General features: G+C 43.7%; 1 protein-coding gene across 1 annotated transcript; it reads left to right on the forward strand.

The window, feature by feature from the left end:
- The first annotated feature begins 3,731 nt into the window (after positions 1 to 3,731).
- On the forward strand, positions 3,732 to 24,871 carry LOC146200299 (uncharacterized). The gene is made up of 5 exons (XM_084595467.1): positions 3,732 to 3,956; positions 4,054 to 4,122; positions 8,282 to 8,351; positions 19,535 to 19,611; positions 24,468 to 24,871. The coding sequence occupies exons 1-5, from the start codon at positions 3,814 to 3,816 to the stop codon at positions 24,565 to 24,567; spliced, it is 459 nt and encodes a 152-aa protein (XP_084451593.1). The 5' UTR covers positions 3,732 to 3,813; the 3' UTR covers positions 24,568 to 24,871.
- Positions 24,872 to 26,390: the final 1,519 nt, after the last annotated feature.

Raw genomic sequence — 26,390 nt, forward strand, 5'->3', positions numbered from 1 at the left:
GGTGGCGCTGCGGTCAGCTTGGCGATGCAGTCACGCGATCGCGCGCGTGTGCAGGTTCGCGCGCGGTGTATGGACGGTGCGGCAGTGTTCCTGCTTGTTCGCGGCTGCCAGCGTGACCTCTCGTTTATGGACAGATGTGTTGCGCTGCTGGCATGTTAATGTGAGGGCCTAACTTCGCCGAACAGATGAACTTCAGCGCAAAAAAAAAAAAAAATCACAGTATGTCCCTTCCAAGCAAAATTATCAAATTTTATGTTCTTACCAGGCAGCACTTCTATGTTAAGGCCCAGAACTGTAAGTGCAACGCTAAGCAGGGAAGAATGAAAGTGCTGAAACTTAAGAGGGTGCTCTAAGTTGCATATTTATTCAAGGTCGAATGTAATTTTTTTTTTTATTTAGCGGGAAGGGATATCCTTGCCTCCCTATTTCTTGGTGCCAAGCGATGCATGCAGTGTTGGTAATCAATGTTTAATGTTTTTTTTTTCTAATTACACAGAAGCATGTGTAAATGTATCTGTTATTTTGAATTACCCTGAATGTTATTATGTGCAGTACATTGCTATTACTACGATATGCAATAAATTTTTGCTATGCTTTGTTTTGCTTGTTTGGATCCCCAATCACATTTTTTAGGAGTAATGCTGATGCTTCATATCCTTGAAACTGAAGGAGGTGGAAAACATCGACCAAAGAACAGCCAACCTTTTTTCTTTCATTTATTACCCCTTTTTAATTTTCTTACATATTATTTTATGCCCTGGGGCAAACAACGTTGTGGGAAAAAAATGCGACCACACGGAGCCGAAACATCCTTCCATCCTCATTCTCTTGAAAGAGTGCGTTGTTGGGCGAGTCAGTCAGACATATCTTCAAGGTATACTGCGCGCACACAAAACAAGGAGGAGAAAGGTACACAACAAGCGCAACACCTGCGCTTGTTGTGTACCTTTCTCGTCCTTGTTTTGTGTGTGCGCAGTATACCTTGAATACTCATTATCTTGGTCTGTCTTCTACTTTCGACATGCACTATCTCGATCCGACGGGACTCATTCAAGACCCTCCAATTCCTGGAACTGAAAGGATAGATACGCCTGTATTCTACGCACCAGAAGTATTGGAGTACCATCCGATCGATTTTAATTGTTTTTCTTTGTTGGGTTTCATGTGCCAAAATTACTCGGGCTATGAGAGACACCGTAGTGGAGGACTCCGGAATTTCGACCACCTGGAGTTAACGTGTACTCGTACAGCACACGAGCGCCTTGCTTTTCGCCTCCAGTGAAAAGCGGTCGCCGCGGCCGGGATGCGGTCCCTCATCCTTGGGCACAACAGTCGAACACCCTAACCACTGCACCACCATGGCTTAAAATTGAATTCTGTCAGCCGTAATCAGGTTCGACTAGAGTTTAATGAGCTAAACCATTACCTGCAACATCACTGAAAGGCCGACGCGTTGCACGCACGGCGGGCATACGTATGTTCAAGTACCGTGGCGTAAGGCGAGCGGCGCGTACCATGCATCGCACTACGGCCAACAGCGCCACCTACACTCGGCTTGAAATGGAGGAGCGGCTTCCGTCCGCCGTTGGCGTCACCTCCCCCTTCTAGCCACCATAATATGGCTACCAAGTTTTTGCTACAACCACATCTGGGGGTGCGTTCCAATACCCCCTCGTAGACGTCTACTTAGACGGCTACGCGAGCAGCCGCCATCTTGGGACGCGTTCCAATTCTCGCGAAGCAGTCTCGCGAAGACGGCTTCGCCGAAGTCAACATCGATGCAGACTACTTTGCTGTCTAAACATGGCGGACAGAGCGCGGTTCGCGCTGAGCGAGTCGTGCGTGCGGTGATTGCAGTAGCTGTTCGGTGGTCGTGCTCTTTGCGAACGCCGGAGTATGCATATGAACGATCTTTCAAACGTGAGTTGTTACGTCAATGTATGCGCTAGCTAGAGGCTAATTTAGCTGTCTTTATGGTCGTGAGATTCATAGCACTGCAGATTCTTGTACCGCGCTCTGAGAGGAAAGCGTTCGTTGGATGCTGTTGGTCTTCTTTTTTAACTTGACGACGAGTTTCTTCAGTCTTGATGTTATCGACGAACTCGTCGCTTTCTCTGCACCTCGCCGGGAGTCAGGACGGCTGCTGTACGGCGCACGTGTGTGTTTCTATCTTGCTGTAGTAACCGTGTCAAACTCTTCTTCCGCGGATTTTCAGTTAATCTGGGAAGAACGAACTCGCCTGACGATGCCGACTTGTTGCGCATTGATTTTTTTGTGCCTGTACATTATTAAAACGAGTTGACTTTGGTTTCCTCGTCTAGTGACTATAGACAATAGGTGTAACGGCATGAATTTTTTCGTTTGCTGTAGCCGCGATTATTACCTTTCGTCTGTAATCCCCTCAAGTTTACTGTATTTTGCATGTTTTCATTATTACAGCTGTGTGAATGAGACATCTGAGAAGCATGTACACTTCAGCATCAGTAATAAAAAAAGGAAAAACGGACTAACGTTCTCTTCCGTCAATTCTTGAGCGGGCTCATTGCGTGAGAAGTCGGTCTGCTAAAAGTTAAACTATTAATAGTCTATCTACGTTGTGGCGATTACACATGTAATATTGTTGCTGTAAAAAATCGGCAAACCGTTAAAAACGTGATTTTCACCTGTATTGTCGCAAATCTTTAAAGAAAACAGCGTTATAATAATTATTCAAACGTTTTAGTTCAACCTTTATGCCGCGAGGTGACGCCAGGCGTAGACAGGTAGACGCGTTCCAATACGCGAACCCGTAGACGTCTACGTAGACGTCTACGAAGCAGTCTTGCTAGACGTCTAAGAATTGGAACGCACCCTGGGTATCTCGGATCCGTCCGGCTTTCCCGGCGGATCACAAGGCCCATATCGAGAAAAATGCATTGGGTCCGTCGGACGAACCCTACCGATCGGGTGCGTCCGCCGTACCCCTCCCGGGTCTGTCCGGCTTTCCCGACGACGTAAACACCTGATCGGGTCCGTCCGCCGTACCTCTGAAAAATATTTCCCGGATCCGCTTGACGTATCCCGAAGAAAAACGCACCGGGTCCGTCGGACGTACCTTTAAGACCATTGATCGGGTCCGTCCGACGTACCTTTAGCCACAGCCTAAAGTTATTTCAACCAGTCGAATAGATGATGTTCGTTCCATAAAATTAATCCTCGTTCCCTCCTGGGTCAAGCGATCATGCATTTCACATCATTCGCCCAGAAAAAAATATCATGCCTCGCAACCGTGTCTCAAGCTTTCTGCAACGCCTGCATAAATGGAATGGAAATCGAGGTGACACAGGTCCGATCACAGCAGATACTAGTGCAGCTCTTTACTGTATGAAGGTCGTCACGGCGTCTTGCAGTTTCATCATGGGTGCTAGGAGAGCATCACTTGTGTAACGAATTAGTACGAGTAACAAATGTTTCTTACCGATTCCTTCTCCAACCAACGAACGTATCAAAACTCAAAACTACCGCCGTAGCGTGTTGGTAGTGTCGGACGCAAGTCGGACGTCCGTTGGCGAAGCCGGTCATAGTTACGTCTTTTAGTTAAACAGTCGACATTTATAAATAAATAAACATCTAAAAGATTAGTTATATTCTGAAGGACGACTTGGAAATTACAGTAGTTTTTAATTATTTCTTTATTTCGGCATCTGATACGCAACTTTCAATCTATTTGGCGCAACTAGCTTTCCTTATTATTTTTTTTTTTTATTTCGCGGGAAGTTTGTGACTAAACAGTTTGCGAGTGACCATCATTGTGGTGTTGTGTACTGCGGCAGCATGGAAGAGCGAGAGCAAGCTTCGCCGCCTATCAAACACCCCTTCAAAAGGAAGGTTTCTTTCAGTACGTCTTTGGACAAGGATCGACAAATACCTACTGAGATGAAAGAAATATGCGAAGACTTACTGCACCAGGCGATCGGGTGAGCGGCGCAAAATCCGTCAAATGCAAAGCGGCAAGTTTGGTTGGAGATGCGTTGTGCTCATTTCCTTGTTCTGTTTTTCTGGTCTCGGAACTAGGAGAGTACTGCTGTCAAAACCAGACGCCAGCACAGAGAGCAAGGAGCTGCTTCTCAGCACCTCGGACAAGTGAGCATTTGTCTTATTACGGGGGCAAGTTTAATTACACGGTCAGCACAAATACAGGGACCTACGTATACGAGGGCTGGAATATTCTGCAATGCTGAAGCAAATATAACGAATTTTTAAGCCAACAGACTGCAAAGAGCAGATGTCTGACAGTGCCCATAATTAACGCAGACATTACCATGGCGACTGGGTCCAACATGTCAATCGTACAAGAAACACTACGAAACAGAAACAACCACCGCGCTACCGCAGACATATAACAGCAACTTTCAGAAAGCTTTATATCCTCCACATAAGGCCCACATTTTAGATCTAGTGACACTCACAAATTCTTTCATTTTTAAGCTTGCGACGGCAAAAATCATGTATAAAGCCTGCTGTGCCGTCTGTGTCTGAACATTATGCAAATGCATTCGCTAAAAACATGCTAATTCTGCTGCATGTCAACTATAGTTCTCCATACAAAAAGTAATAGAATTCTTCTAAAAAAGGGGGTAGGCAAGGTGGCACATTCTCCCCAGTACTATTCACAACTTGCCTAAAGGAAGTCTGACTTGGAATGGGAGCAGTTAGGGATAAGAGTTGATGGAGAATACCTCAGTAATCTGCGACGCTGGTGACATTGCCTTGCTAGGTAACTCAGGGGATGAATTGTAAAGAATGATTTTTGGCCTAAACAGAAAAAGCAGAAAGATGGGCCTAAAAATTAATATGCAGAAGACTAAGGTAATATTCAACAGCCTTGGAAAACAACAGCAGTTTACAGTAGGCAGCGAATCACTGGAAATGATAGGTGAATATATCCAGTTAGGACGGGTAATAACCGCAGATGCGAACCATGATTGGGAAACTACTAGGAGAATAAAAATGGGATGGAGTGCATTTGGCAACTACTCACAGATTATGACTAGCAGCTTACCGGTATCACTCAGGAGGAAGGTGTACAACAGCTGTATCTGTACTTATGAGGCTGAAATGTGGAGGCTGACGAAAATGATTCTACTTAAGTTGAGTGCAATGTAGAAAACTATGCAACTCTAAATGGTAGGTGTGCCACGCCACGCCAGAGACACGAAATTGGCCGAAATTAAGCAAAGAGGCCAACTTCTAAGTTTTCATGACCTTCAGGTTATCAAAGGGATGTTTTAATATTTGAAAATTTCTAAATTTCTTGTTCATTAGAGCTTGCAACCAGCTGTCACAGCATTAACAAAATGACTGTGCATCTCTCCCTTGTGTCCCCAGCTAACTTCATCTTTTTTTGTGAGATCGAAAAAAGGCTTTCGTGAGATCGAAATGTGTTGTCGGTAGAGACATATGTGGCTGGCACGTGGTGCATTGCGGGTCAAATCACGAGATACCACGAGCATTCGCCATGCCAGCAAGTGCCAGTGTAGCAATCACATATTAGGTGTACGGCGCACACGGGATTAAGCCCTAGGAGTATAGCGACACTGGTAAAGCAGCAGGACAAAATAATTGGATAACAGAAACAAAACCCTCGGCACCAGCCCGTTTAACAAATGAGAGTTGGCCTTACGTGCACACGGGAGTTTTCAAATTAAATTGCTCATTAGTGCTGAATAACTGCTGGCATTTTTAGAACCATTCGCTTTCTAGATGTTGATTTGAGTTCTAGGGCCACAATCAGCTGGAATGGGCAAATATGAAAAAAAAAAAAAATATATATATATATATATATATATATATATATATATATATATCTTTTTTGTGCACCTTCAGAAGGTAGGGTCCTTTTAGCTGGTCGTTCCTTTAAACATATGCCAAAACCGCCCAGCCTAATCATCAGGTGTTAACTGTAGAAGCTCATATATAATTCTCCTGAATTTTTTTCGAATGAGTAAATTGCACTAATATTCCCACTAGCATCTGCTTTTTTCTGCACATAATGGTAGCTGAAGGAGGCCAATGTAACTTGCATTACTGTGGTACACAATGATGTAACACTTAGATTAACTAGCATCAGATAGTGCAACTGAGTGTATGTGTGTATGTGCTATGCAGGGTACACTTTTTTTCACTGTATCAGTCAGATTCTGTGTGCAAGAAAAATAATTTGGCGTTCACCACAGCTGTGCATATTGTTGTATTGATACTATTTCATTGCATATTAACTCGGCATGAAAAATAACACAGGGCAACTGCCATGATTCGTGTAGACTTCTATACTTGTAATCCTTGGACAGATTAAGTCCACGCTGACTGCTGTTGAGCCCATCTAGTGCCTCGAATTAAAAACACAACATTGGCCATTCAATGCCTGTAATTCAGATGTACTGTCCAGATGTTCAGTAATTTTTATTATCATTTAGTACAACCTTGTAGTAGTTATGTGTTTTATCCAAAACATTCAATATAATGTTTGCTTTGTCCTTGGATGTAGACACTTGTTGATGTTGCTTTGATCTTCATTCAGTGATTTCAGTTTTCGCATGTTACAAGCAGTAAAGACGTGTCATTTAAGCAAGTGTGCAAATTGCTGCCTCATTTCTTTCTTTCTTTTTCTAGCTGGAGTTCTTTGTTTTCGAGTGAATCACTTGCATCTTACAACCCAAATGTTTTTAAAAATCGAATCAGAACCACTTTCTAACCCAAAAATGTACCTTATAAGAATTTACTTTTCTAGTATATTAAGCTGGTAACACAGCACAGAAATTGGCAGATTCCAAAGCAGTTTTTCCAATTAAGATTTTAAATTCCTTTCAAGACTTGCCACTTGTGACACTGTAATTTGAGGATATATTCAAACAGTACATTTTAGAAGCGAGGAGTCAAAACTTGAGTACAGACTACAGCTTATTGCTGTCACTGTATAGGGTACCACCAAAGCTACCATCCTTTTCCATGATGGTTCTCCATTTAGGATGATTGCTATTGTCTGAATGAATGTTTTGTGTGTAAAGGCCAGAAAATTTTGCATGGCTTCGAAAAGGTTGCACAGTATATTGTGACGCGCACGACTAAATGGCTGCGCAGTTATGGCTTGTTAATGCGGACACTTTGGCTCCCACCAAACCTGCCCATAAAACAGTTATGGCTCCTCAGTATGAGCACTTCAGCTCCCAGCCAAATGGTGTGTAAGTTAGGGATGTAGAGATATTCTTGGGAATTTAAAATGCGTCATCCTAGTGATCATTATGTATCAGTATGGAGCACTTCGTGGTTCATCAGATGCTTGATGGAGTATCTTGTATTACGATTCGCTGTGTCCCACGAGTGACTTGTGTTTATCAGTATTTAGTCAGCTCTCAACATAGCACAGACTGCAGAGAGCATTGTCTTCGCAGCCATTCACGCAGTACAACTACTGTTGATGCATGCCAACCAGCCGCTTTGACAGTGCAAAGCATGAGACCATAAAAAAACGTCTGTCATTCGGGCGTTCACTTTTCGCATTGCCTTTTTCTGGTATCCTGTACTCAAGTTATAGGTAAAGAAATATCTTGTTAGAGCAGTCAAGATTGGAAGTCCTACTGTCTATATTAATGTGACAAAAAATAATGGGCTTTGTGTGTTTGAATCCTGTCATTTCCGGACAGCAAGGTTTCATGAGAGGGCTAGTAAGGTGCTAATGCAGTGAAGAAGATTGGTAGCAAAAAAAACAAAGAAGTCCGTTGTTCAAGTCATCTACATTAACAGGAGGTTTTATTAATGGAAGAATATTGGATTTGGCAGACAGCTCTTTTTTGGTTATTGGTTATAAAGATTATTAGTTAAATCAGCAAAATTTACAGCATTATACGTCACGTACAAAAATGAACACTATTAGTAACTTATATTGCTGCAAAATGTTACCAGAAGAAACTGCATTTCAGAAATTTGTGCTAAATAACATGATTTACACCTAAATTTGAGCTACAAGAAAATAACTGTCTGAATTTTCTTACTGATTTTAGAAACAATAAAACACCTAATACCCCTATTTAAATCAAATCGGATCACCTCTGAAAAAATCTGCACAGAACAATTTTATGCTCTGTCACTGAATCAAATGAAACTGTGCATGTCCAGTTACGAACGTAATCTCACATGCAGGAATAAGTCTGTTTTGTCTTTCTGGTGGTTTTTCTTCTCCATATTTTGCCTGCTTCCAAAACTTGAGCCTCCTAATTTTCATTTTTTCCTTTTCCTTTCTTAGGGTCATGCAAGCACTAGACAAGGCCTTTCAGCTCGAAGTACTTGATCCTAATAAACTGGAAGAACACGAGGTGAGCAGGCTTTTTGGTGATGCTTATAACATAACATGTTTTGCATTTTAGAACATGGTAAGAATCAGGGTGATTGTGGTGGCAATATATGGTTGGACTAAAGCTTGTTCGCAGCCTGTCAGCCTCAAATCCACTGTCATACTATATGCTGACGTTTTGTATTGCGTTTTGGTTGCGTTTTGTATGCCCCCCATCACATGCCTTGATGGTTTGAATCCATTACAGACCCGCTCAGACAAAGTTGCTTACAGGTGTTTGAGCTGGGGAATGGCATTAAATATATCCTAGCTTTTCCATGTGAAATTTACTGGCAAAACAAAAACAAGCATTGCATTATATCTGATAAATGACACTATTCAAACTGTCAATAAGGTGAAACATCTTTGCATCATTGTTATTATTGTCATCATTATTATTAGTGATGGGACGAAGTATCTTATGGTAATGTTATACTAACAAGTGGTTCATTCATTCGTATGTTGTGTTAGCTTGGTGACCTGTTCCCAATGTTTGATTTGCTTGTGACATAACCTGCTGTTAATCCCCCTACAGTAATGTCCCATGGGTGCTGTAGGTACTTGTAACAAATAAATTAGCTGATAAAGGCTTGCAGATGCTGTTGCTACCATCAGAAACAATAAATACAGTGCCCCTGAAATTCTCAGTTATACAGCATGTCCCTGCTTTCACCACAAAACATAACCAGTGGGTGGCAAGATTTCTGTGTCGTGTTGCCCAATAGTTGATGCTAGCGCATGTATGGAGCTTGCCACAAAGGAAAGAGCCCCACAGTGGGCTGCTGCTAAGTATTTGTTTGGTATGCTGTGTGGCTACATGGACACCAGGCACCAATGCTTATCCTTATGTGGCATCGCTATATCCGGGAAAATGGGGATCAGAGTGGTTGGGCCGATGCAGAGTGTAGGACCTTCAAGGCCCCTTGGCGGAGGCAACACACCACTTTGGTGCCTGCTTGTAGATGACACCTTTGAGCTGACCCGACAGGGGGTCATCAGCAGTCTCCTTTTCCTGTGCTCCTCTTTGTCTTCTACTTTTCTGTCTTCTTACTTACAACTTTCCTGCCTCCTTCTCACTTCTTGGTTTTTCCTCTTTCCTGGCAGCAAAGGTTAACCATGTGTGGCTAACCACCCTGTGTTAAGCCGTTCTTGGCATTGGTCAGGGTATATGGCTGCCTGGGCAGGACTTCCTTGCAAGTTCCTGTCTCGTTCCCTTGTTGGGCACCATGGTGGATGGCTACCATCCTGGCTGAAAGAAATATCTTTCTTATAGCGGAATCTTTTTCATCCGATCGTCCTCCAACCAAACTGCCCAATTTTTCCTGAGGACCAAAAACACTTTTCCCTACTTCCAAGTGATTCACAGTGAGCGCTCAGAAAAAATAGCGAGCCATGTCTCACCATTCACTGGTTCAAAGATGTCATAGGCTGAGGATATCAGATAAAAAAGCTAGAAAATGAAACCTCTTTTTGGAAGCATTGTATCACCATCAGTATGAGAAGCTTTCAGGAGTAACTGCGTTTGGATTAGTCCACACCAATCAAAGAACACTTTTCATGGTGTCCTTTCTGATGATGACTTGAAATACATGACTGAGAAAGAACTGCTAGATGTACTAAAAGAGCAAAGTGGGACTAATGTATTCGGAATGAAAGTAAGGCATGACATAAGGCATGACAAGGACGAAATCGAAAGCAAGCACTTTGTCCTCACCTTCACATTGAGCACACTCCCTTACCCTGTGGAAGCAGCCACACAAAAGTCATACTGGGACCCTACATTCCTAAGCTGCGGCGCTGCTGCTGAGGTCATCTCACCTGTGCCAAGTGTGCCTCTTATGAACATCTCTCAGGTAACTGCAAAGTTTGACATTATCTTTGTGCTAACTGTGGGGCAGCCATCCTGCTTACTCATGTGCCTGCCCAGTGTGGAAAAAAAGAAAAAAGATTATCGCACTCAAATTAAAAGGAAATTTAACCTTCAAGGAAGCACACAGTCTGCTTTTGATTTAATGTGCACCATACTCCATTGTGGTGTGGTAGGGGTGGAATCGCAGTGGTCATCGGCATCTGCCCAGGCCACACGTGAGCCTAGGGAAATGCCAGCAGCGCCTCTAGTAGATATCATCATCAGCAGCAGCAGCAGCCTGGCTATACCCACTGCCAAGCGAAGGCCTCTGCCATATTTCTTTAATTAACCCGGTTCTGTGCTAGCTGCATCGACTTGACCCCTGCGAACTTCTTAACCTCATCCGCCCACCTAACTTTCTCTCACCCCCTGCTGCGCTTTCCTTCCCTATCCAGTTTGTTACCCTAAGCGACCATCGGTTACCCTCTCTTCGCGCTACATGTCTTGCCCATGTCCATTTCTTCTTCTTGATTTCCACTAGAATGTCAGTAACTTATTTCTCTGACCTACTCTGCATGCCTCCTATCTCTTAATGTTACCCCTACCATTTTTCGTTCCATAGCCCTCTGCGTTGTCCCCAACTTAAGTAACACCCTCTTGGTTAGCCTCCACGTTTCAGCCCCATAGGTGAGCACAGGTAAGATGCAACTGTTGTATACTTTCCTCGTGAGCTGCTTGTCATAATCTGCAAGTGCTTGCCAAATGCACTCCATCCCAATCTTATTCTTCCAGTTATTTCCATTTCATGGTCCGGGTCTGCGGTTACTACCTGTTCTAAGTAGACATATTTGCCTACTACTTCCAGTGCTTCACTACCAATCGTAAACTGCTGTTCCTTCCCGAGGCTGTTGAACATCACCTTAGTCTTCTGCATATTGATTTTCAAGCCTACCTTTCTACTTTTCCTGTCTAGTTCTCCCATTATTCTTTGCTGTTCATCTCCTGAATTACTTAGCAAGGCAATGTCATGAGCAAATTGCAGATTACTGTGGTATTCTTCATCTAACTTTATCCCTAACTGCTTCCATTGCAAGTCTCTGAATACTTCCTCTAAGCAAGCCGTGAATAGCACAGGGGAGATCGTGTCTCCTTGCCTAACATCTTTCTTTATGGGAATTTTGTTACTTCCTTTATGCAGAACTATGGTCGTTGTGCAGCCACTATATATATCTTCCAGCACTTTCACGTACGGCTCGTCTATTCCCTGATTTCGCAATGCCTGCATCACCGCCGAGATTTCTACTGAGTCAAATGCTTTTTCGTAATCAATGAATGCTATGTATAAGGGCTGGTTACATTCCGAGCATTTTTTTATCACCTGGTTGACGGTATGGATATGATTGATAGTGGAGTACCGTTTCCGAAACCCTGCTTGATCCTTTACTTGATTGCAGTCTAAGGTTGTCCTGATTCTATTAGCGACTGCCTTAGTAAATACCTTATACGTAACAGACTGTAAGCTGATTGGTCTGTAGTTTTAAAGGTCCTTAGCGTCCCCTTTCTTATGAACTAGAATAATGTTTGCGTTCTTCCATGGTTCCGGTACCGTCGCTGACACCAGGCACTGCGTATACAAGGTGGGCAGTTTTTCCGGCATGATATTCCCCCGTCCTTCAACAAATCTATGCTTATCTCATCCTCTCCAGCTATTTTCCCCGTTTTCGTGGTTTCTATTGCTTTCTTTACCTCGTCCTTCGTCACTGGTGGAACATGAGACTGTTCTTCCCTACCGCCAATCTCATTATGGTCCTGACTACTTTGGCTACTGTAGAGATCAGTATAGAACTCCTCAGCTTCTTTGACCATCTTGTCCATATTCGTGATGACGTTGCCCGCCTTGTCCCTTACCGCATACATCTGATTTTTGCCTATGCCCAATTTCTTCTTCACCGATTTAAGGCTACTCTCACTCTTTACAGCATGCTCAATTTTCTCCATGTTATACTTCCTTATATCGGCCACTTTGTGCTTATTGATTAGCTTTGATATCTCAGCCAATTTTATCTGGTCTGTTGGATTGGAAGCTTTCATACTCTGGCGTTTCTTAATTAAATGTTTCATCTCCTTAGACAGCTTGCCTACCGCCTACTTCTACAGCGCACTCAGCGCACTTCTAGGGTAATGTCGCCATCCTCGGTTAGAGCTGAATATCTATTCTGTAGCGAGATCCTAAACTCTTCTGCCCTCACCCTCACCGCTAATTCGTTGATGCACTTCTTTCTTACTAATCTGTTGCATTCCTTCTTCAGATTTAGGCTAATTCAGGACCTCACCATCCTGTGGTCACTGCATCACACTTTCCCGATTACCTCTACATCTTGCATAATGGCGGAGGTTGAACCCAGCATGAAGTCATTTTCATTTTTAGTCTCCCCGTTAGGACTTTTTCATGTCCATTTCTGGTTCTTCCGTTTGCTGAAGAAGGTATTCATGATTCCTAAGTTATTACGCTCTGCAAACTCAACTAATAACTCCCCCCTGCTATTCCTAGAGCCAATGCCATAGTCACCTACTGCCTGGTCTCCTGCCTGCTTTTTCCCTACCTTGGCATTAAAGTCGCCCGTTAGTACAGTGCACTGCGTCTTTACTTTTCGCATTGCCGATTTTACATCTTCGTAGAAGCTTTCAACTGCCTGGTACTCAGTTGCGTGGGCTACGCCCTCCCGTATTTCAACCTCAACAAAGGGGAAGTGGAAAGTGCTGATATCATCATCCGCAAAGCTTACAAGACAGCCCTGCACCTACCAATGAACACCTCCAATGCAAAACTACTAGCTCTTGGCGTTCACAACACCTTCGAAGAGATCAAAGAAGCCCAACTGGTCACGCAGATAGCCAGGCTCCAGCAGACTCCTACGGGGCGCTCGCTTCTTAGGCGACTGGGGCTAGGTGGAACTGCAGAAATCGAGAATCGTACTGCGAGCATACCGGACGCAATTCGCCAGACGCTAAAGGTTAGCTCCCTTCCCCGGAACATGGACCCCAACTTGCATGCGGCCCGTAGGGCAGCCCGGGCGAAGTATGTACAACAAAATCTAGCTACAAAATTCACAACGGTATACATGGGCGCGGCTCGGTATACAGGAAGCTCACATAACAGCGCAGTGGCGGTAGCTATTGATTCCAACCTAAAGGAATTAGCTAGCTCCTCAGTCAGGGATTGCACAGTAACCGAAGGGGGGGAGCTGGCCATTGCTCTAGCGGAGATAGCCGGGTATCGAAGCAACACGTCCCTTACCATTCTTACAGATTCGAGAGAAGCGTGCCGTAACTACATGAACGGCCGCATAGGTCGTGCCGTGCTGAGGCTCCTCCAGAGCGCGACCCCATCAGAAGTCACACACATCTACTGGGTGCCAGGACACACCGACATAGCGGGGAACGAATGCGCCGACGAGGTAGCTCTAAGGTACACGAGCCGAGCTTCCTCCCAATCGGACGATCTACCCGAGCGAGTCGGCCCTACATACTCAGACATTCTGAACTACTATAAGGGGGTATGGATCCGCTATCCGCCGCCTCATCGGGATCTAAAACAACAAGAGGCAGTGTACTGGCGAAGACTGCAGACAGGAACATTCCCTAACCTGCATTTCCTAAGCAAGATTTACCCGTCGCAATATCGGGACACCTGCCCATGGTGTGGTAGCAAACCTTCGTTATACCACATCACGTTGCAATGTAGAAATAACGATACCTTTCGAAAAGACCCGAGTACGAAACAGTGGGAGAGTCGGCTCTCCAGCGGCGATCTGGATTGCCAACTAGGTCTGATCCAGCATGCCCAGCGAGGAGCGAAGCTCAGCGGAGCCCTGGAATAGGGGCACCGACCCTGTGAGAAGACTACTACTTGTGCTAGGTCTTGTGCTACTAGCACAAGACCTTCCTAGAGAAATTAACGTATATCTTATCCTATCAACTGCCTGTTCATCATAACTACATGTAGGTGCATAGGCGTGTACAACCTTCAGTTTATACCGCTATTATGATGCCTGCCAACCTCTCATTAATACTATAAAATTCATCTATATTACCCGCTACATACTTATTGGCAAGGAAACCTACTCCTAGTTCTCGTCTCTCCGGTAAACTTTGATAACACAGTACATGCCCATCCTTCAGTACAGTATATGCCTCATTCGGCCTCTTAGCCTCACTAAGCCCTATGACATCCCATTTCATACCCTCTAGTTCCTCTAAGAGCACTGCTAAACTAGCTTCACTAGCTAGGATTCTAGTGTTAGACTTTGCCAGGGTCAGTTTCCAATGGCGGCCTGTCCAGTGGAGCCAGGAATTCTTAGCACCCCCTACTGCGTCACAGGTCTGACCGCCGCCGGGGTCAGTTGTTTCGCAGCCGCTGGTGACTGGTTTCGGCCAATTACTGCACCAGGGTGGCCAACTCTTGTTCTGGTGAGGAAGTGCATTGCCGGAGGTGTTCACCGACATTAGGTCGCACCCCAAACCTGTTTATGCAATTCCATCAACACGCTTATTTTTTTTTTTATCCGGTGGAGAATTACGTGGCCCCGGTCGAGAATTCGAACCCCGGTCCTCTTGCATGCGAGGCGGATGTTTTACCGCTACGCCACCACTGCACTACACCTAGCAGATGTAGCTTGCACTAGTCCACGCCCACAAAGCAACCTGTTGCACAGACCCCCAGGTCAGCCAGTCCTAAAGCCTCTCTGTACACGGCCCAACCAAAATGTTCCTGCACGTCCGCACACTGTCCAGCACATCCGAGGATGTGATGAAACTTCTCCTTTGCCCTTTGCCACCACTGCAGCAGTAGCGAAGTTCTCTCGAGTGCAAAAAAAAAGGAGGGGCAAGGGGGAGGATAAAGTCTTAATCACAGGTCCCAAAGACCCACCAACCTAGGTTTTTTAATCCTAACTCTAAAAGGTCTTTAACCATGGCATCTTCAATTCACTGAAAATGTTGTGTGAATTTATAAAAGTCTACAGTGAAGCAACAGATAATTTAAATTCACTTTCCCTGGTGTCACTGTGTCTAAAAGAAATTAATTTAAGGCCACAAAAAAAAAGCGTTTAAAGCATTTTGCTCTGTTTGAGAGCAATCAAGCAGGCTCTGCAGAGGCACTGCTATCTTGGTTCAGTGGGGCATTGCAGCTTGAAAAGTTAATCTTAAAACCAAAGTATTGGCACACCATGAATGGCAAGTTTTTAGAGCATTTCAGAGTGCAGTTACCATGGGAAATCTAAAATATTCATTTACTATTGCCCGGAGGTTGCATTCCACCTTAAATTGGCTGCTAATTCCTGCTGAGGTCCTCTCAGGAGGCTATTCATGTTCGGCGGTGTTGGTCTCTCCAAGTAGTTAGTGCTTTGGCAGTAATGACAATTCTGTATAGCAACTTCTACATCCTGTTCCAGCCTAAGAAAGCACTTCTCTTCTGTGGTGAGCTTGTTTTGGTGGCACCTAAGTGTATGTGCTCTGTGTGCAAATTTTGTTGCTCAGGCATAAAGTTTATATGGCCCCTCTTAAGATGGCATCATTTATTGTTGACAGCAGGTTCCTGGCAATCTAGCCAAACAGCTTCAAAACAGATGTCGGTCACGTTTTGTTTTGTGCTTCCTTGTTTTCTTCGTGGATGGCCTTCTTGGGTTGCTGCATCACTGTATCATCATTGTAAGACTTTACCACTCTGGTCACTGTACTAATGGCTGTTGCTATGGCTGACATAATAAGAATACTTTCTCTCGAGTGGCTTGACCTTCTATGGGTGCAAGGGTGCACCTTTAACGCTTTGGCAAATATAACGTGCTGAATGCTGTCATCCCGGTATGTGCTCCAGTTGATATTCATGCTGTTAGAGTTGTAGGTTTAGGTTCTGCAATATGGCTGATAGTTTTGTGCTCGGATTGTGAAGGTTGGAGATGAGCAGTTCATGGTTCATCTCAATTGCAAAGCTTTATCTAGTCAGGTACGCTGTGAAATGTTTACCATTGACACGCTCACCAGTGTTTCCTTGCATGCTTGAAGATAACACCTCTCTTTATGGATTAATGTTCACCTGTAGTATATCTCTGCAGCGATGGCTCAGTGATTAGGGCACTCGGCTACTGAGCTGAGAGTCTTGGGTTCAATCATGGCGGCGTATCAATGCAGATCAATGCGTATCAATGCACAAGGCACCTGTGTACTGTGCAATGTGAGTGCATGTTAAACAACCCCAGATGGTCAAAATTATCCAGAGCCCTTCACTATGACGTTCATTATATTTTGAGTTGTTTTGAGATGCTGAACTCCATAAACTAACCTAAACCAATCAGCTATATCATGTGAAGATGCTAGTTTTTTCTCTCTTTCTTCGGCATTGTACATATCCCTTCTAGTCCTGAATCTTCAATTAATCTCCTACAGTAGTTTACGATCCCAACAAGCTTCAAAATGCTGAGCGACTCTTTGGTAAAGTTATGGTCTTGAATGCCTCGACTTTTTTCGGGTTTGCTGGGATGCCAAACCTGAGAATGTATGTCTCAAGAACTTTGCTCTTATTGCTGTCTTATATCTCGTGTTGTTTACAGTAAGTCCGGCTAGAGGCATGCTCTTTAAGAATGCTTCCAGACTGAAATTTTGTCACTAATGTTATTGATTCTGTGTTTGTATGAGAAGAACTTGAAAGCAGTCTTAGGAAAGGTTTTGCTGGTATGTCTGTCGTGATGTCTCCGCAGAATCAAGCTATTAATAGCCTTCATTCAAATCCAACTTTGGGAAGAGCATGACATCATTCAGGATACCAGAGATATCTTTATTTCTTGCTTGGTAGCTACATTTAAGCTCCCACATGTCGACATTTATTACTGCATTTGGGTCAATCTGTTTTGGGGTTCATCCTACTGAAGAAACCTACAGGGTCAGTCCTATTGCTGCATACCTCGATTATGTCAAGTGATCTAGTCTGGACCTCTTTTCTCCACTCCCTTTTGCAACTTAGATAAGCTTTTGCTGTGTAGGAAGACTATGGACATCCTTCCTTCTTGGTTTGGAGTGTTGCTTAGAAGTTATTCAATTTTCCCAATCCCTTCAAAATGTTTGAAAAGTCTTTCGCATAATCTACACAGGGGTCGCTGGCAACTCCATTTAGGGCTCGTATGATATCTAGGCCACTCGTGTTTTGTAGCTCACTAGGGATACATGTTCCTCTTTGATGGCCATAGATGTTTGTCTCAACATTCTTCTCTCTCTGGCTTGCATCTTGGTTTCGAAAACACCTAACATTGGAAGGACTGCATTCACTCCATACAGCACAGAATGCGTGCTTGCTTCTTGTAGTGGTGTTCTCAGCCGCTCCCTCCAAGCCCTTTCTTGGACCACACTGACTCCGGCTCCTTAGTCTACGCAAAATTCTATACTAACTTCCTCAAGTTCTGCTACTGTAGGGAGAATCGAACTTTTTGCCTTTTATGCAGTACAGCTCTTCCGGAGGTCAGGTGTATCTGCTGTCCTCCACTTCTTGAACTCTTGACGCTTGACTTTCTCTCTGTGATCTGCACAGCCAAGCCAAGCAAAGTGATTTTATTGTTGCAGTTGTAGCAAGTGGATCCCCATGCTTGGCATCTACCTTTGTCTTCTTTATGTGGCTACTGTCTTTTACAGCATGAGAGTGTCTTCATCTGTGCATCGTCTCTCTTTTTCTGCTGGTGGTTGCACTGCTTCTCTGTTGTCAATGTTTACGTTACACTAAAGATGCCAATTTCAAAATCTTAATGCACAGCCTTTTTCTACTAAATGAGATCCACTGCTGTGATTCAGCAGCATTGTGTTGACTTTTGAACACAAGCTAACAAGTTTGGCTGTGACTGCGGTTCCGTGAAGATGGAAAGCTTGTGTGCAGAGACATTGATACATGTTAAAAAGTGGTACAAGTTAAATAGCCTTCCACTATGGCATGTCTCATGGCCTGCAAAGTTGGGTACAATACCAGTCAAGCGGACTTTCAGATATGTCTCTAGTAGCTCACAAAACAACCATTTGATTTGAGCTGGTATATTGCCCAGTGATCCTAGGTGTGGCACAGTTCAGATACGTCAGTTATGGCCAAAAAGCTTTGCAGTTCCCACAGAAATTTGCTCTCGTATCATGTCATCTTATCAGACCAATAAAACGTGCTGACTACTCTGCATGTATGCTTTTCAGCCTCATGCACTTTTCAAGATTTTGTCGATAGAGTTATTTGATAACTTACAGGCGCTTGGTAGACAAGTTAGGACAAGTGGAAGGGGCGTGAAGCTTAATGTCCGCTCTTCATTGGGGTATAAAGCTGAAAGTGGTCTAAAAGGATTATTTAAATTTAAGTACAAAAGCAAAAAGTTTATTTTATCTTCTGCTACCACTATGGTAGCTGTCGGAACTAGGCTGTTGCTAGAAATGTTGACAGTGGTAATTGCTTTAATATCTGTTTCTATTCTATTTTTTTTCTGGCAGTTATAACTACTGTAGACGCATGTCCATAGAACGAACTTATTTGCTATGCCTGGCATCTTCATGACTTGTGAAGGATTGTTGAAACTGCCTGAATCTTGACTGTGGCCCAAATTTTATCCCATATGCTATAAGTGTAGCCACATTTCTTGCTGTGATATTTAACAAGCATTTAGGAACTAAATAGTTGGAAATCAATGTTGTTGCTGTCTTGTTTTCAACTGTACACCTACCTTCACTAACCTCGTGGGCTGCATATTGTTATGGCTTAATATTTATTGCTATATACATCTTCTGTTAACGATTAACCATTCTCAATCCTCAATGTGGCTTTAGAGGAGGGTTCTCTCGCATGTCTTAACTTTTGAAAATCGCCTGTGGCAGATTTTTTTCATTCATTTCCATTATGAAACTTGACCAAATTCTGTTATATTTAAAAGAAAAAATGGTTTTGATGCTGTACCTGCATTACCTACAGGAATCATCTGAACTAAGATCACAGTGTGGCTTACTTTAGATCTTAATATATGCAGGAGCAGAGGGTGTGCAATTTGATGGATGTAATCAAAATAAAGAGGAGAAAGGAGAACTTGAAAAAAAGCTCTGTCAAAATATAAGGGCCTCATAAGACTCCTAAAATTTCTTTTTTACCATTTGACAAATTGGCACTTACTGAAACTCATTGTCTCCTGCAGTCTGTAGGCAAGCTGATTGACACATCCAGAGTCAGTTTACAACCTGGCCCTCGTTGTCTATCTTGACTGTAATTTTTGTTTGCTACTCTCTTTTTTTTTTTTTGTGTGGCTCATCAGAAAGACCAGATGCAGTCGCTGTGGGAGATGAAGAGAAAGAGAAAGGACCTGGAGCAGTGCATTGAAAAGGGAAAGAGGTGAGTGTATCATAGTTGACTCAGATGTTTTATAGTACTCACTTGCTGGTCATGACACATATCTACAGAGATTAGATATTCAGATCTATTGTGGTGATAAAAGTCAGCTATTTACCATGAAATGCTTGGAATGCTTGTACTTTTGCGATATTTTGCAACTTTTTGCCACTTCCTCTGTGTCGCTGCTCGTACTCCTCCAAAACAGAATGCTGTGTGCACGGGCCTTCATCTTTGCTGTTACAACCTGTGCCGCAGGAAAGAACACCAGTATGCACCTTAGGAGGAATGATGAGGTGGTTGCTTCAAAGCACTAGACCGTCTTGAGTGTATAAGTCATCTCACAAGCTCCAGTAGTTCTATAGCTCCAGAATGGCTTTGGCCATTTTGTGCATGCTGTCATGGCTGAACCAGAAACTGGACATTAGTTCATTTCATGCCACGCTTTGTTGATATTGGCGCTCATCGAGGCAGGAAGGTTGGATTGACATGAAAATGTTTGCATTGTTTTGTGACCAATGCTGAATTTGGAAATCGGGTAAGGTGGTGGCAATAAACGATTGTTTTCCAGGAGTATACTTATGTACTTATGTAGGTTAGGTCACACATAAATTGTAGTATTGGAATTTCACACGACCAGGAACAATAGCTAGCATTTCTTTCTCAGTCTAAGCACATCCTTATTGTGCTTTTGTCAGCAAATGCGACAAGTATGCTCGCTGGTGCCTGTCTTGAAGTATCACTGCTCAGACCTCACCTTGGCTGGCACCTACCACTACTGTACAGTTTGACTCTACAGTACAGATATATCAAACTCAAAGGGGACCACAAAATAGTTTGATATGTCAATAATTCGATATATAAAAGGTGCAATCTGATGAGCTTCTCTTTAACCCAGATGATTGATCTGATATATTGACACTAAAGCGCTAACCGCATGAGGCAACAATTCATGGCGACATGCCATGACAGGCTGAGGGCCGCCAAAGCATTGCCATTCGTCACTGTCGCTCAGTTTTTGGCTTTTTAGAAAATTTCACATATCGCCCGGAAGCAGCTCGCAAGGCAGCCAATCGCAGAAAGCTTTAGAGTGCTCAACTTTCGTTTTGGCTTTTTTTGTTTGTTTTTGCATGTAACGTTTGTCTTCCTAGTCCTGTTTGTGCGAAGGACCTAATTCCTGCACGCGCTGACTTCGTCTGATTCGTGTATATATGAGTGCATCTAGGCAATTCAGTAAAAGCTTGGAAGGGTAGTAAAAGAAAAAAAAAGGCGAGTGTGGCTAGATATTGTTAATTTTCGAAAGGGCCAGGAGAAAGTCACTGCTTGCAATGCAAGTCACCATCGCAGTGTAGTAGCGCACCGCTGCGCTGTGACCCTTTAAAATGCGATGCGTTACAAGAAATTTCATTAGTGTTTTATCATACTTCATGCTGTTTAGTGCTAGAAATTGGATATAGCGTGGTTGCACTCCCCGTGACCGAATTACGAGGCGGCGGTAACAGAGCAACGCTGAAAACGCGCTTCTCTGTCGCTGAGCCTCGTCGCTCTGGGCGGTATGCATCAGCGACAACGACAGGTGTTGGTGGCGGCGTCGCGTGACGGATTGCTAAGGCCTGCCCCCTCATGCGGTTACCGCTTAATGGCGTGCATCCTGCAGCGACATGCTACCCGTCAACATACTGGCAGCACACCACTCGACATGAGTGTGCTAACCCTTTGCTGGCGTTATCTGTTAAAGCAGATGCTCGGTGTACTTAGCTACATCACAGACCCTGAGCACCGTGCTTAGCTGAGCATGAAATTGCTCTGTCCAGGCCCAAGTCGTTGAGCTGATGTCAGTTGTTTGGATCTTTAAAGCCCCTTGGTAGAGGATATGCACCACTTGGCCCCCTTCATTTCTCACTTTCATATCTTCACTACTTCCCTCCTCTCTTCTTGGTTTTCTCCCTGGTGTTTTTGTTGTTGTTTTTTTCAGTCAGTTAGAGTTAACCTTGTGTGGCAGATTACCCTGAGTTCTGCCGTGTTTTATTATAGTTATGGTGTACAGCTGGTGTGGGTAGAACTTGGTTGCAGGTTCCTGTCCTGTCTCCTTGTGAACTTTATGCAGGGTGGTTGGCACCATGGTCGAGGAGTATATACTTAATTTATAGCTTCTTCTTCCAAACAGAATGATTGCCTTAATAAAAAAAGGTCAGACCAAAGCTACGACGTAATTTTTCCCAAAGAAACTGGAAACTTTCCCCAACCATTATATGATTTGCAGGGAAAACTGAAAAATCAACCCCGATAATATTAAGGCCTTTAATGGCTCATATTGGTGTTTGCAGAAGGTGTCACACTTTGCGGCCACCCTAGGTCACGTGATGCCACCCAAGATGACGGCTGCCATAGGTCAAGGTGGGCCACCCTGGGCCCACGCCCCCAAAGGAGGACGTATTAGGGTGTAAGCCTTGATACGCTTTGGTTATGTGGAAGGTGGTAGCTGGCAGCTGACATGGCCAAGCACTAACTGGACGTGGAGCTTCCTGACATTAGGTTTGGCAGGCGCTGCCAATTCGGGCCTCTCCTTTCATATGGGAGGGCGATATCAGAATCAGCCTGCCAAGACCCTTGCATTTACATTATTCCTAGGCCACGCAGGCACATTCATACGGTCAAAGCGGGGCTTTATATGTTAGCTGGTAGCTTACAATATCGCGTCATACCTCTTGTTTGAACTTGCAAAGACTAGCACTGCAACCTTCCGAAACTCATGTTAGTTGGGAACATTCCTGTAACAATCGCTTCACATCAATCTTTGAACAGAGTCCAAAATGACATTTTGACTCTGACAGAAGAAAAAAAAATGCATGAAGAACTTGGCGAAGAAAATGTGATAATGTACAAGGATGGCCAGAAGTTCCCAGGCCGCTCCGAATAGCCGGGGAACGGCTGCTCTCCGCTATAGAGCTTATTCATATGACATCATTGCGACTCTACAGGAAACCATAGCATGCAGCACGCAACGTCAGAGGGAGAAAGGGGGTGCTTATGGTGTTTTTTAATGCCGGCATAGATGAAATCAAAGTGGTTGCACGGCTAGATGGCACTGCAAAGTGTCTCAGGTGCCAGACGAGCGAGCAGCCAGTGACAGGGAGGAGTCGAATTACTCTAATCTTGAAATGGCCAGCAGACAGGAGCCAATGAGTCAGAAACATTTTTTTATATTTTTAGTTTCGAACCGTGCAACATGGCGGCTGCCGCAATGCAGAGTTGCCACAACTACCGCCCACTAAATCTGGTTTTGAATAGAATTTGTAGGAGCGCTGCTATAAGATGCGCAACTCACCGCTAGCCGGCAACAAGGGTATGTGCTGAGAAGCGGTCCGGCCCCCTCTGTGTCATTCTCCTCCATCAAAATAAAGTACTGAAAACGATATTGCGGTATTCACCTTCACTCTTTGCGGTTCGTTCTTTAGATTCTGCCGTGGTGCAGCGCTTGCCAGAGCATACGACCATTTGCCAGAGCAAAGCATGATGCCGTTGTCAACATTTAATTGAACTCCGCGTGCTTCACCATACTTTCCTGAAGCAAACTTCCTAAATCTGTAGAAGAAAAAAAATGTGAAAATATGTAAATGTCTAACCGTACATCCCAAACCCTCAATGGGGCTTCAGGTGCCAGATATTTGGTCGTGGCTGCCACAGTTTCCACGGCTAATAAACTTGTGCCAAATGCAGTTGAAATGATGCTGCGCAAACTGTGAAGGTGACCATGCTGTAAACACACAGTCGCACCCAACCTGGGAAAAAGAAAAGAAAATAATAGCCATAACAACCAAGGAAAACACAACTTTAAAAGAGGCACCAAAGTGTTTCACACTCACTCAGGAGACATTTATTTTCACTGCAAAATCTAACTATGCCACATTGTGCGTGGAGGCGGCACACCATAGCAGGATCTGGCCTCTATTCAGGCAAAGCCTCGGGTAGGACTATCCCCACCCCAGGCAAGGGCAGTGAAAGCTACCCCGTCATCATTGAAAACAGGGACCACCATCCCATTAGTCGGCTGCCCACAAGGCTTCCCCCTTACTGGAAAAGCTTGCAATTCATGAATCCACAGCTTCACTGCAATGTCTAGCACTTCCGAGCAGACGATGCACGCAACTCCTCCTTCGTGCCCGTTGTAACAGCGGGTAAATCTGTAAACTCAGTTTCTGAGTTTTTCACATTTTGTTATACCTCAATAAACGTTGTGTTATTCATACACTGAAATTGTTATGGACTAATAAAAAAAAAATTCAGCAATGTAAAAGATTTTTGAAACTCATTTTCTGCTGTAGTTTTACAGGTAACTTCGGACCTTGTCAAGAAAACATTAAAAAAGAAGTTTTTGCCTTTTTGCTCAGCATGGTGCTCAAAGGGGATAATGAACGTCTCTTGCACCTTTTGCCTGGAACGAAGGGTAGTGAAGATGCTGAGGACATTGAATGAAAGCAAAGGGGTAAAAATTAATGCTTAGCCATTAAGGTACCTAAAAACAAAGCAGAAAAATACAGTGCACTGCAGACAATCAGTATAGCCAATTCTAACCTCAAACAAAAGTGATGAAAAAAAACACAAAGCAGACAGAACAAAGGAAACAAAGCAGGTGTAATGCAGGTGAGACTGCAACAGTGCTAAGAGTTCCATGTATTCTTCTGGTCAGTTAGACCAAGAGAGAATGACTTCCTATTTATGTGACATCCTGTGTTGCTGACTGTGTGCACGCTACTTGGAGGGAAAATACTTTTTAAAAGCAGCTTAAGTGCTTGAGACATGTTTGAGTGGGTTATAGTTTGATCGCATGCATATTTATGTATGTTTTTTGTGTGCAGGTTGTATGAAGAACTTCAACGGCAGTATGAACGAAAAAGTGGACAGGAACCTTCAGAGGGCTCTTCCGTTGTTATTGTAGAGGATGATGACCACCTTTAAAATGGGTTTTGAAATGCTCATCTTTGCTCACATTTTCAGAACCTTTTTATGTGTACAATTTTCATGTACAGAATAATATTCCAAGCATACCTATTCGATGCCTTACTCTGGAAAGAAACTTTAAACCAAAACGAGTGCATTTCAGGGCTTAGTGTTGTTTTCAAGAAAGTCCACACTGAAAATGAGCAGGTTGCCATGAACTGATGCATTTCGCTCTTTGTAAAGTGCCTGAAAGTTGCCAATAAAATCTCTCCAGGATGGGCCACCTAATTCCAAAGTCCAGGAATTGGGTGCCGATTGTTCAGTGCCTGTTGTCATTACGTCACCAAAACTGGTCTATGCAAGACCTCTCATGTTGACTAGCAATGGTTGCCATCACTCCTTTGAAAGTGACTGGTGCATGAACTGCTCTCAGTAGGCTGCCAAGCTTTTGCTAGGCCTCTTGTGCTGGTGCACCCAAAGAAACTGCATTTCATAGCAGCTGGCATAGGTACTACTAATGAGCTGTTTGTTAAAATGAAAAAGCCATTTTTTCTACTCTTGTGCCCTCACATGGGCAGGGTCCAGTATCTGGACAGCCATCAAAGGGAATTAAGCTGGTGGCAGCAAGGTATGAAATGTGACTTAAAAGACAAGATGTGTAAATTCTTAGTAAAAAAAACTGTGCCAGTTTTTGACCAAGAATCTTGTCTTTTATGTCGTGCCTTTCGGGAGGGCACGACAGTTCACCCCCATACCTTCACTATGTCGGACCTGTACTGTGGTTGTTAAGGCGGGGGTCCCACTCCGGCAGCGCGAATGTGCCATTTTAGGCAATGTTTGCGTGAGCATTCTGCGCGTTGTTCTTTTTCGAACATCGCAATGTAGGCATCATTCGAAAGCTTAATATACGCTCTGTCAAATGATGTGCGCTGCTTTAGTGTGCCATCGTTATCAACTGCATGAGAGGTGGTACTGCAGATGACAAATTCGCTAGCGTCGTTGATATACCCAACTCCGGATTAATTTGCTGAAGAAACTGCTGCACTTAGAACAGTTTCCTTTGGCCTACACATAGAATGGGTATTTATATTAGGGAACATGGCGCGTAATTAGTTTTAATTTAATCAGTATTTAATCGGCAGCCTTTTCAACATGGTAAAGTTTGGCTATTTTGGGCACGAATATCTGCGCTTTATCAACGTGCACAGCAGTAAAATTTTTACCACTTCGGGCGCACATTATAATAGTTATGTGTACGAAGTTCCATCGAAATTTATTCGCTAGTTCGTTTTTAATTACCTTTCCAATTTGAAGATTTCCGTAATACTGCCTCACATCGCATAGCTTGACCAGAAAAACCGCTCATTCTACAGCCTAGGAATCATGCATGGCGAAACTAGAATAGTAGTTATTTGTGAAAATGATCGCAAATTGCGCTTTATACAATTAGCACGATTATACTGAGCCTTCAAATATAATCAATTTTTCCTACACTGCATTCAATCGAGAAGGCCGTCATACTCAACAACGTGAGCCTTGTTTGAGTTGGCTTTTTTTAAATATTGTATTACTGTAAAATAAAGTTAAAATAAGCACAAACCATGGTGATAATTAGTATTTGCACCTGTATTCGGTCATTAAAGGGTTTTTACTGCTAGCGCCATCTAGGTAAAAGCAGCAAAAGTGTGAGTTCATTCAATTGCCAGGAGAGGCGCGCGTGACTACACTCCTTCAAAGTATTGAAGCTAGTCAAGAAACCTAGAAGGTCTCTTCGATTTGGCTTGCACTGGCTGCACTAGTTCTGAAAAGTGCTGCAGCGGTGCCAGGTGGTCACGTGAGCG

Source organism: Amblyomma maculatum, chromosome 2 (assembly GCF_055883805.1).
Source record: "Amblyomma maculatum isolate TAMU_Amacu chromosome 2, ASM5588380v1, whole genome shotgun sequence".
NCBI classification, from domain to species: Eukaryota; Metazoa; Arthropoda; class Arachnida; order Ixodida; family Ixodidae; genus Amblyomma; species Amblyomma maculatum.

Coding starts and splice junctions, on each gene's coding strand:
- LOC146200299 (XM_084595467.1), top strand. CDS start 3,814: ATGGAAGAGCGAGAGCAAGCTTCGCCGCCTATCAAACACCCCTTCAAA. Junction 4,123..8,281: donor CTTCTCAGCACCTCGGACAA/GTGAGCATTTGT, acceptor TTCCTTTCTTAG/GGTCATGCAAGCACTAGACA. Junction 19,612..24,467: donor TGCATTGAAAAGGGAAAGAG/GTGAGTGTATCA, acceptor TTTTGTGTGCAG/GTTGTATGAAGAACTTCAAC.